Source organism: Capricornis sumatraensis, chromosome 5 (genome assembly GCF_032405125.1).
Source record: "Capricornis sumatraensis isolate serow.1 chromosome 5, serow.2, whole genome shotgun sequence".
NCBI classification, from domain to species: domain Eukaryota; kingdom Metazoa; phylum Chordata; class Mammalia; order Artiodactyla; family Bovidae; genus Capricornis; species Capricornis sumatraensis.
Window position 1 is genome coordinate 107,095,454 of NC_091073.1, and position 12,316 is coordinate 107,107,769.

The 12,316-nt window shown below is 46.1% G+C and overlaps 1 protein-coding gene across 1 annotated transcript; it reads right to left on the minus strand.

The window, feature by feature from the left end:
- Positions 1-2,278: 2,278 nt before the first annotated feature.
- ZC3HAV1L (zinc finger CCCH-type containing, antiviral 1 like) lies at positions 2,279-11,716 on the minus strand. The gene is made up of 4 exons (XM_068972795.1): positions 11,352-11,716; positions 10,065-10,200; positions 4,181-4,439; positions 2,279-2,561 (listed from the first exon to the last, which is right to left on the minus strand). Exons 1-4 carry the CDS (start codon positions 11,714-11,716, stop codon positions 2,425-2,427), a joined length of 897 nt encoding a protein of 298 aa, XP_068828896.1. The 3' UTR covers positions 2,279-2,424.
- Positions 11,717-12,316: the final 600 nt, after the last annotated feature.

The window sequence follows — 12,316 nt, forward strand, 5'->3', positions numbered from 1 at the left end:
GGGGACACTTCAAAATTAAGAACAAAATGAGGAACAAGTCTGAAGGAAAGTCAGTCATTCAATTTAGGGTATTTGGAGTTGAGGGAGCCTATAGACGTGCAGCTTCATCTGATAAGCCCTGATGGATTGTCAAAGAAAACTCTAACCTGATAACTCTGCAACAGCTGACTCATCAAGTTAAAATAAGAGAGACAGGTACGAGTACATAAAATGTTTATACAGAATGACTACTAATGGAACAAAGATTAAAATGGAATATTATAGAATTGAATAAAATATTGCAACAAAGATTAGAGAGTCAATAACTTCATATATAAAGGCATAATTATAAGATATACAAAAATAAAATTTAAAAAAGATATACAAAAAGAACACAATAATGTATGAATCTACGAAAGATGTAAAGAATATGCTTTTATACACTACACTGTTTCCATTACGGATTTCACATGGCTTACAAAAGAAATATAATAGTAAAATAATAAAATGCAAGTAATAATAAAATATGAAGATTTTTCTTACAAAGTTATCACCAGGAGCAATCATAACAAGGAAAAAAGAAACAAGATATGCAAAACCTAAGAGTTTTCAGAAATACTTTTGTTGGCGATTAAAGTGAAGGGATTAGCAATAAGTTGCATGGTTCTCATCGTCCATCAGAAGAAAACACAGCACTTTCTCACTTTAAAAAGGACATATTTAAAATAAAAAAAATTAATTAAAAAAGGACATATTTACTCATCTCCCTCAACGGAAAAGAAAAATTTTCATGATTAAAAATTTTCTAAATTAAATAAATTTAGCTGGATGAAAAGCTCACCAATTTGGCCTATTCCTCAAATGTTATGTTATTGCCAGACAGTTAAATTTTTTAAAAAAGAAAGAAAACAACTTTACACACCAATATTTGGGCAATTACTACAACAAACACAGGAAAGAAATTCACAAAGCTGATCTCTGTGGTACCCTTGATGAAAACAAAGAACTAAACTGGGGTATAACTCAACAGAGCCAGCTGGGTAGGCAGGGGCAGAGAGAAAGGAGGGAGCAGAAAGTCAGTACAGAATGGGCGAGGTATTTAGATTTCTGATGGTTCATCTTAATCACAGAAAGAATGGACACAACTTGGAGGAACTGCCTACAACGCGGGAGACCTGGGTTCGATCCCTGGGTTCGGAAGATCTCCTGGAGAAGGAAATGGCAACCCGCTCCGGTATTCTTGCCTGGAAAATCCCACGGACGGAGGAACCTGGTAGGCTACAGTCCATGGGGTCGCAAAGAGTTGGACACGACTGAGCGACTTACCTTTACCTTCCTTCACACTATAGGAATCTGAGCTTTAATAAAAGTTTAATAAGAAATGGAGAGTAGACAGAGTGAGGTAGAAATCTCTGGGGAGCACCCAAAAGTTAAATTCTCTGCGGAGTTGGCTGACGGTGAATCCGCAAGGGCTGGATATCATATCATATACAGTCATCATCCTTTTATAAAAACTTTAAGGAGCCTAACTAAAGGCCAACTCACATCAGCACAGAGGGCTCCAGCAATTCAAGGGCACGTACAAACTGTACAAAGTAAAGACATATAGAAAGAAGACACACAGAAAAGTATTTACTGGCATACATATATAGACAATATATTTTTGACTCGTGCCCCCTGCAGTGGAAATGCAGAGTCCTAACCACTGGACCACCAGGGAATTCCTGCATATATTTTTAAAGAAATGAAAATCAAGAGTATCGTTCAGCAACTATATAGGTGAAGCAAAAGCAAAGAATAACTTAAAAATTAATATTGTGTGGATTTTAAGAAGAGCTGTATTCAAAATTTGTTGGAAGAATCAAAATATCCCAGAATAATGGAACTAGTGAAGCAAAGGATGATATATGAGTGTATCTGTGCATAAAAAATGATGATGCTTTATAAATGTGAACACATATGGAGAAATGCTATGGACTATTTAAAAAAAAGCAATATAAAGTGTGTGTACTCTCTGAACACCACAAGGTAAACTCCGTATAGGGACGTATAGATAGGCACTTGGCTGGGTTCCAGAAGAGGTTAGCAGGAGTCTGTGTCTTTAAGAACTCTACCCAGCCAGCCTGGCAAGGCTCTCCAGAACTGCAGGATTTGCCCAGGACTGACTGAACTGAACTGACCTCATCTCCCTCCAGGTTTTACACTCTCTTAGCCTGTTTAACATCCAACCTCACCCCCAACCACTCAGCCCCAATTTCACCCTCCCAATCTGACATTTTCTCCTTTCCCATCTTCTTTTATTCTCACCACAACCTGTGAGGTAGGTATCATTATGGCTATTATTAATAAACAATTAAGTGAATGAACAGTTACAAATCGAATCTCAACAGAAGCTTTGTTTTTAGCCCTTCCGATTGGACAATCTTCTTATCTTGCTGCCGTCCCTTAAGGTTTGCCTGCACGTGGCTTCTTGGCTGAGGCAGCAGGGCCAGAGACCAGAGGTCGAGCCTCTGCAGCCCCAGCTACGTGTCCTCCTCGTTTCTCAAGGTCCTGGGAATGCTCAGCAGGAGAAGGTGAATTATCTAAAAAGAAGAAGAAAGAGACGAGGTTTCCTAAGATACTTCTTTATCACTCAAAATTTCGTTTTATGTTGGGAGCATCAGCCCAAGCTAGTCAGATCTCTGGTAAGACTCCCAACGCTCTGGATTTAGAGAGTTCATGTCTTCCGGATTAAAAAAAATTACATATGTACTTATATACTCGACAGCAAGAAAAAAGTCCATTAAACAATACCCATTAAACAAGACCAGATGAAGACAGGGACAGGCCCTACTCATCAAATAGGTTGGGAGGTCCCTGCCACCATTTAGGGACCCACCAACACAGCCTCTGACACTGATACATACAGAGTCCTCCCTACCTTCAAGCCACCACTCATCAGGTCAGTCTCTACTATTCCAACACGAGGAACTTCCACGTTAAAGCTTAGAGGCTCTGATTTTGGATATCTGGTTTTTCCGTCAGCAATTCTTCCAAGCCTACTACCCTCTGATTTTCAGCTATAAGCAAATCTCATGGAATAAATACCCTCACACTATAATTAAAAGAAGACCAAACCACACTTTGTTGTTGTTTAGTCACTAAGTTGTGTCCGACTCTTTTTCAACTTCATGAACTGAAGCCCGCCAGGCTCCTCTGTCCATGGGATTTCCCAGGCAAGAATACTGGAGTGGGTTGCCATTTCCTTCTCCTGGGGATCTTCCCAACCCACGGATTGAACCCAAGTCTCCTGCATTGGTAGGTGGATTCTTTACCGCTGAGCCGCCAGGGAAGCTCACACTTTATAGACCTTAAAAAAGGATAGACCATGCAGTAATATGGGATGATATTTACGATGCTGTATTAACATGAGAACAAAAGGTATATAAACTGCTGCAGACTCTGACCACCACTGGACTGGTATTTTCTAGTAATAAGACTGCAAGGGCCTGTAATTAAATGGTACCAATTATTGCGGATTAGGGTGAGTCATATGTGATTTTTGGTTCTACTCTCTATTTTCCAAATTCTTCTGTAATGTGCTTAAAATTTCCTAAAAATTTAAGAAAAAAAATTTTATTTCAATTTAATAAAAGAAAGCCATCTCTACATTACCCTTATGTTTCCAGTATGGATAACTATATATGTTTCTAGCCCACCTTCCTCCGCTTTTTTCCTGGTGGTTTAGTCGATAAGGCATGTCTGACTCTTGCGACCCCACTGACTGTAGCCTGCCAGGCTCCTCTGTCCATGGGATTCTCCAGGCAAGAATACTGGAGTGGGTTGCCATTTCCTTCTCCAGGGGATCTTCCTGACCCAGAAATTGAACCCAGGTATCCTGCATTGCAGGTAGATTCTTTACTGACTGAGCTACGAGGGAAGCCCTCTTTTTTCCTAACAAAGAAGTTAGGCTGTTCTTCCTACTTCCTGATCTCCAACTTACTAAGAAGCTACACTGTCCAAACACTTGGGGGTACTGCTGAAAATAAACTCGAACCCGACCCTCCCTCCTTTGGTTAGAAGCACAGTTCAATATCATAGAACACTGACTGATAAAGCCTCCCAAGGACCCAGCAGCCATCAACCTACAAAGTGCTTTTTCCTCTCTTCCAGCTCAGCACTGCACTGTGGATGGTGTTTTGTCCATCTCTGATAGTCTCACCTTTATTTTCTAGCATCTTGTGCAGCTTCATGTGCTTGTAGGTGGAAATGATCTGAAAATTAACGACACTTGAGATCTCCAGTTCTTGGTCCTGCAGCAGCTCCAGGGATGTAGCATGAATGAGTTGATGGGACCGCTTGCATTTCTGCAGCCTGCACTCTCCCCTGACGAAGGACTTGCACACGTGCAACTTGGTGCATTTATCCTTGAGGTTGCAGTAACCATAGAGGGCTTCACCTTTGTTGTAGAGCAAACAGACCTGGTACAGAAATGAAGCAACACTAAGGATGTTTGCGTTCACTGTATCTCAAGACAGTAAAGGACAGTATCTCTAAATGGCACCCTCGGATCATTGATGGCTGTTAAAGTCCCCAAGGGTGAAAGGCAGATGGGTATAAAATAGTTCCTCCACTCACATCTCTCCTGTGTGTACTCAGTGGCTCAGTCGTGTCTGACTCTTTGCCACCCCATGGACTATAGCCCACCAGGCTCCTCTGTCTAAGGAGTTTTTCAGGCTGGAGCAGGTTGCCATTTCCTACCTGAAGGGATCTTCCCGACCCAGGGATTGAACCCACATCTCTTGCACTGGCAGGCAGATTCTTTACCACTGAGCCACCTGGGAAGGCCCACATCTCTCCTAGCTGCAACTAACATTCAGCTGCCCCTCTCTGACCTTGACTCACAGTTGGCCTGCCCTCCTCTCCCAAAGCCGGTAGCCAATGAGTGCAGGTAGAAAAGGCTGGACCCGGCCTCAAAGCCAGAACCTCAAAGTTAGTAATATTTGCTCCCAAGCCTCTGTGTGAATCAAGTCAAGGCCATTCCATCTTGCTTGTAGCTCTCCCCTCCCACTATTTTACCTTACAGATTTTTCCCAAGGATCCCTTCTTCAATACATCACATGAACCTCAATCCCTATGTCAGCCTCTGCCTCCAGGGAAACCAATCTGGACAGGCAGTGTGATCAGATAATTTATTATCCAGACAAGGGCATTTTAAAAGGAGCACTATTAATATCTGCATTGGGACCAGATATTGTGTACCTCCTGACAAGATGCAATAGGAAATATGACCTTTTAGCAGGAAAGTCTGACAAGGCTGGAAACCCCTCAGTCCCAGGCAAATGGGGACCATTAGTCACCCTAACAATATACCACATGTACAAAAAAATTCTTGCTACATAATTCAAGCCTAAATCCAATCAAAGCTCCAGATCAATCAATTTACAGTAAATTCAGGAACATGTTAAATGATACTAGAGGAACACATTAGTCAAACCTAAAATGTGGGCAATTCTACTGGACACAAATGACCAGATGACCAGGGACTGATACCACAAATGACATCAAAGAACAAGGGGGTGGTTGTCCAAGGACAGAGAGGTGGACAATGGGTGAAACAGCGGAAGGGAATTGAGAGGTACAAGCTTCCCATCTTGAAGGAAGTCACACAAACATAATATACAGCATAAAAATATGGTCAGTACTGTATGGAATGATGCCATCCAACACATCATTGATTCACCGGACATGCATGAACTTGGGCAAACTTGGGCTCACAAAGAGTCAGATACAACTTGGCGACTGAACAACAACAAAAATTGTATGGAGACAGACGGTTATTAGACTTATTTGGTGATCATTTCATAATGTATTTAAACATTATGCATGTGAAACTAACATGCTACTTACTGTACATCAATTATATCTCAATCAATAAATTTTTTAAATGGCTTCCTACCTGCAACTGTGATGCCAATTTTCTGAAATGAACACACAATTTTAGTGCAATTCCTACTTCCCCCAAAGAATTCCTATAAAGCAGTTTTAGGAATTTAAATGACTGTAAAAACTTATCTGAAAAAGGAAACAAGTGAGAATCGATTAAAGGGAAAACATTTGAAAAAGAGTTAAGGGCATAGAGACTCATAACATCATATCTTAAAATATAACATACTTTCATTAAACAGTATAATACTGGTTCCAGAATGTACAGGAGATCAAAGAAAATAGATCCCAGATATAGCCCCCATATCAGAATAATCTATTCCTTCAAGATATGTTAAAGTTGAGCAATAGATCCGTAAGGGCTTAATACTCCCTTGTAGAAGACTTACCAAACATTCTGATTTTGTGAGTTTTTTACATTTTTATTTGAATGCTTTTATTTTTTTAAAAAATGATTCTGGTTTCCTATTTCTTCTTGAATCAATATGGACATGCAATATTTTTCTAGAGATTGCCCATTTCATGAAAGTTTTCAAATGTATCAGCAAAGTATATTTTCATATTTCCAATGTGTGTGTTTTCCAACACCACCAAGCAATTCTCAGCGGACACGACCAGGTATCCCACAAACTTAACTCAAGTCTGACATGATCTCCAGGAGACAGACTTGGAGTGGTGTCAGATCACACAGGTTAAGGGCTAGGGCTTGGTCCCACAAGCCCAGGACTTTCCTGGTAGCTCAGTTGGTAAAAAAAAAATCTGCCTGCAGTGCAGGAGACCCAGGTTCAATCCCTGGATTGGAAAGATCCTCTGGAGAAGGAATAGCAAGCCACTCCAGTATTGTTGCTTGGAAAATCCCATGGACAGAGGAGCCTAGCAGGCTACAGTCCATTGGATCACAAGGACACAACTTAGCGACCCAACCACTATTCACGAGCCTGCCCTCACTTCAGATACAAATCATAAGTCCAGGCTGACACCTGTGCTTCTGATCTTTCAGCTACAGATTAGAAGTTCCCACAACCCCTTCCCTGTGTTCAATTAATTTGCTAGAAAGGCTCACACAACTCAAAGACACATTTTACTTGCTAAATTTCCAGTTTATTATCCCTGTGGACTGCAGCCTACCAGGCTCCTCTGTCCATGGGATTTCCCAAGCAAAAATACTGGAGTGAATTGCCGTTCCCTTCTTCAGGGGATCTTCCTGACCCAAGGATCGAACTGGCGTCTCCTAGACCTCCTCCTGCACTGGCAGGCCAGTTCCTTACCACTAGCACCACCGGGGAAGCATCAACGGATGTAACTCAGGAACAGCTGGATGGGAGAGACACAAAGGGCATGGGGGAAGGGTACAGTTTCCAGACTCTCTATGGCCACCACTCTCCCAGGACCTCTACGTGTTCACCAGCCTGAAAGCTCTCTAAAGCCCATCCTTTTGGGGTTTTACTGAGGCTTCCTTGATTAAATCACTGGCCACTGGTAACTGAACTCAACCTCGAGGCCCGCTACCCTCCCAGGACTGGGCGTGGGACTGAAAGTTCCAACCTTCTAATCATGTAATTGGTTCTTAGGGAAACCAGTCCCCATGTCACCTAGGAACTTTTCAAAAGTCATCACATGAACATAACAAAAGTAATGTTTTATTGCTCTCAACATTCAGGAAATTTCAAGTTTTAGGAACTCTGTGCCAGAGACAGATATGAAAAGCAAATATATATTTCTTATTATAAATCATAATATCACAATATTTGGGCTTCCCAGGCGGCACTAGTGATAAAGAACCTGCCTGCCAATACAGGAGAAGTAAGAGATGCAGGCTCCATCCCTGGGTCAGGAAGATACCCTGGAAGAGGGCATGGCAACACACTCCAGTACTCCTGCCTGGAGAATCCCATGGACAGAGGAGCCTATTGGTCCATAGTCCATAGGGTCGTACAGAGTCAGACACGACTGAAGCAACTTAGCATGTCCATACACACTGTGATATGTGGCCCCGCTGTTTTTTTTTGGGGGGGCGCCACATGGCATGCAGGATCTTAGTTCCCCATTCAGGGATGGAACTTGAGCCCCTTGCAATGGAGGTGCAGGGTCCTAACCACTGAACCACTGGGGAAGTCCCACCCCTTATGATGTTTTACAAATACTGGACCTGCACTGTGTACTGAATCTTTGGCAGAGAGGTAAAAAGGGATCATCAGGTATTTTCACACATGAGACGCCAAGTACCATTTCTGCCTCACCCACTTGCTTGTCCACGGTCTCTGTTGTCTAAGTGGCCGTGTTTTGCGCCACATGACTGTGCTATGTGCTAAGTCACCTCAGTCGTGTCCAACTCTTTGCGACCCCATGGACTGTAGCCCACCAGGCTCCTCTGTCCATGACATCCTCCAGGCAAGGATACTGGAGTGGGTTGCCATGCCCTCCTCCAGAGGATCTTCCCTACCCAGGGATAGAACCAGTGTCTCATTATGTCTCCTGCATTGGCAGGCGGGTTCTTTACCACTAGCGCCACCTGGGAAGCCCCCAAGACACACACCACCAGCTTCAGATGATCAGCCTGAAGGCAGGCGCCTGTCATAAATGCAGCCAACCCCTCAGCCGCTCACAGAACACTGACATAGAGTAATACGACACGATGACGCTGGACCCAGGACACTCAGGGAGAAGCCATAAAGAAAAAAATTCAGTACGTTTAACAATATAAAAACACTACATTTCTATTAGTCAAAAAAAAAAAATCCATAAACACTAAAGGTAAATAGAACTGGCACTGTCCCGTAGGTGCCGCACCCTCCTCTCCCTTCCTGCCAAGCACCTGCTCCAGCTGCTGCTGGGACTGCATCAGGCAACATGGCTGGAATGAATCTGGCTCGTGACATACCAAACCTGGCTTCAGAACCTGAAATCAGAAAGCACATGGACACCGAGTAGAAGCCTGTCGGCCCCTAAGGCTGACTCCAGACTTCTGAGTATAGACTGCTGCCTGGAGGGCAGCCTCTACCAGCTACCAGTTTCTGAGCTCTACCCATTTTTGAGCTACCAAAGATTCTAGCTCAAACCTCCCGCCTTCTGAATTTCTTCCCTGTAGACCCTGAAATTCCTCTGAGATAAAGGGGGATCACAATCATGAGCTACTCTGTTTTCCTAACATCCTCCCTTCTTCCCATCCCCTTTCTGGCAAGGTGTGTGTGTGTTTCGGTCACGTCTGACTCTTTGCAACCCTGTGGACTACAGCCCATCGGGCTCCTCTGTCCATGGGATTCTCCAGGCAAGGGTACTGGAGTGGGTTGCCATGCCCTCCTCCAGGGGGTCTTCCTGACCCAGGGATGGACCCTGTGTCTCCTTATGTCTCCTGAAGTGGCAAGCAGGTTGTTTACCACTAGTGTCACCAACATAGAAAGTGTCTATGACAGAATGATTGTGCTAGATTAGAAAACTCTACTTTTAATTGGAGACCTCTTGTAATATCTTCTTTGGTGATTCCAACTCTTTTGTTTGAAAAATTCTTTGTGTATAGCTAAACAGATACAAGTGTGCTAATTTTGCCATTATAGCAGTTATAATGAGTACTTTTTAAGCATTTGAAACTACATTATGGAGTTGCAAAGCAATTAAAATTAATATCTAAAATCCTCCAAAATAAATGGGGGTGAATACTTGTAACAAATGTGACCCAAAAAGGGATTTGTAGTTAAAGATATCTTATGAATTAACAGAAAAAGACAAATGCCTAGATAGAAAAACCAGCAAAAGTATAAACAGGTAATTTACAAAACCGAGGCTTCATAATCAGACAAAACTAAACTCAAATCTGCCATTTACTGTGACCTTGGGCAAGTTATTTAATCAAACCTCAGTTGCCTCACCTATAAAATGGGGACAGGCATACTTCACTCATTAGTTACTAACAGCTTAAGATAATTGAACTATCAATACTTAGCATTTAGTAAGAACTAAAAAAAAAAAAAAATTCCATAAACCATTATTATTATTTCTGTCCCACACAGGTCCATCACTCCTTGTATGTCAAAGTGTATCAAAGCCCAATAAAACCAGAGTCCAGGAAGGTCACCACTGTACCACACTTGCCCCCTTCCCCTCAGGCTGTCCTGGTCAAGCAAACATTTGATGTTCTTCCCCGACTTTTCTTGGTGACTCACCTCTGGTAGAAGGCAGGGATCATTCTGTAAAAGCAGGACCCGAAGCTGGGCCTCGTTGAGACCAAACAGTCCCTGTTTTTTCAGAACCTGGATGTTGACAGGCGTGTGGATATCATGAGAAAGGGTGCAGGTGGACCTAGAACCACAAAGGTCTGGATCAGAGGCCCAAATGAGGGTGGAACCAGATCGCCAAATCCCTATCCTAGGGTGGCTTTCAACTACAGTCTGGCGTGTATCCTGTGTGTTAGTCGCTCAGTCGTGTCCGACTCTTTGCGACGCTATGGACTGTAGCCCGTTGCCATTGCCTTCTCCAGGGGATCTTCCTGACTCTGGGATCGAATCCCCGTCTCCCGCATTGCAGGCAGATTCTGCATAGCAGGCAGATTCTTTACGGTCCAAGCCACCAGGGAAACCCTGGACCCGCTTACGGTCTAGTAAGCTCTGATAATAAGAAAGCTGGGATAAAGTAACTCCCCTCCCAAAGCCATTTCACGCTGAACAAAGACACTTTACGGCCAAGGGGACCCTCTCCCCCAGTCACCTGCTTTGACGGAGGGTCCCAGCCGGTGGGGTCGGCAGACGTCTGCACTGGCCTTCTCCACCCCAAACGGCTGCCCAGCCCACCATCCCCCAACCTTATAAAGAATGCATGCCTCCTCCCCCACCCACTTCGGGGCGCTCGAGTCGACCAAGGAAGAATGGAGTCAGGAGGCAGACTCAAACGACCTCCCACACGTCACCCCACCCTCCGTTTCCCGGCGGGGGTCGACCTAGATTGCGCGTTCTAAACCCACAGAGCACAGACCCTCTTCTGCTAAAACTGTGTTTAAGTGGGAAGAGCCGACCTCTTCGACAAAGGATCCGTGAATTCCACGGGGTCCGTAAATGGCTGCAAAAAGGCCCCTGGAGGAAAGGAACTCAAAAGTCCTGATTTATCCCGGCCCTGTTGTGGAGGACTGGGGGCGGGGAGGGGGAAGAAGCTGCAAATTTGGGGCAGGGGGAGGCGGAGAGAGGTGGTTGAGAAACCCAAATTGAGACGATCTCCCGTCTCGTTCCGCAGCTGGGAGCGCGGGGGAGGCCTCCGCCCGAAGGACGCGGAGGGGCACCTTCCGCGGGCTTCCCTTCGGCCCTTCCAGAAGAGGTCGTCCGGCCCGGATCGACGACCGCCGTTCTCCTTTCCTTCTGGGTCCCGCTCCCGGCTGGACGCGTCAGGCCCGCGGCCCCCGCGCGGAGTCCTTCGCGTCCCGCCCGCCGCCCCGCCCCGCCCTGCCCGGCCCGCAGCCTCACCAGCAGTCGCGGTTTGGGCACTTGCCCTGCATGTGGCGGCGGCAGAGGTGCAGCTGGTCGCAGCCCTGGCACTCGCCGCGCTGGTAGCGGGCGCAGAGGCGCGCGGAGGACACGGCCACCACCCGCCAGGCCGCCGGGCCGCCGCCACCGCCCGCGCCGGCCGCCACCTCGGCCTCGGCGTCCCACGGGCCCTCGCGCACCTCCACCTCCTGCAGCAGGAAGCGGTCGGGCCCGGCCTGGCGCAGCACGTCCCGCAGCCGGGCCTCGGAGAGCTCCACGTGGCCGCGCAGGTCCTGCATGAACATGCGGCCGCCGTGGGCGCACAGCACTTTGGTGAGGAAGGAGCACACGGTGGGCTCCGCCATGGTCGCGGCCCGGCTCCCTGTGCGGAAATCCGAGGCGGGCAGACTCCTCCCAGTCACGTCCACGACTTCAAACCCGGTTCCCGGGAAGGGCCTGGGAAAGGGCGGGCGAGGGGCGGCCGTGCGAGAGAACAGCCCTGGGGCCCTGGGCCATCAGGGGCTCAAATCAGGCGAGGACAATCCTGATCCGGCGCCTGCTGTGGGTCAGACACCCTTCAAGGTTAAGTCCTCACCTCGAGGGACTTGTATAGTCGGAGGGAATTGGGAGATACTAGTAAGGGCTGCCTGGTAGGCTGCAGTCCATGGGGTCGCTAAGAGTCAGACGTGACTGAGCAACTTCACTTGCTCTTTTCACCTTCATGCATTGGAGAAGGAAATGGCAACCCACTCCAGTGTTCTTGCCTGGAGAATCCCAGGGAGGGGGGAACCTGGTGGGCTGCCGTCTACGGGGTCGCACAGAGTCGGACACAACTGAAGTGACTTAGGAGCAGCAGCAGTAAGGGCTGCAAAAAAAAAAATGGAACAGGTAATGTGGTAGAAGGTGAATAGCTGGGCGGCCTTAGGGAGGCGATCTCAGAACTTAGCCACTAGCCACAGGTGGCT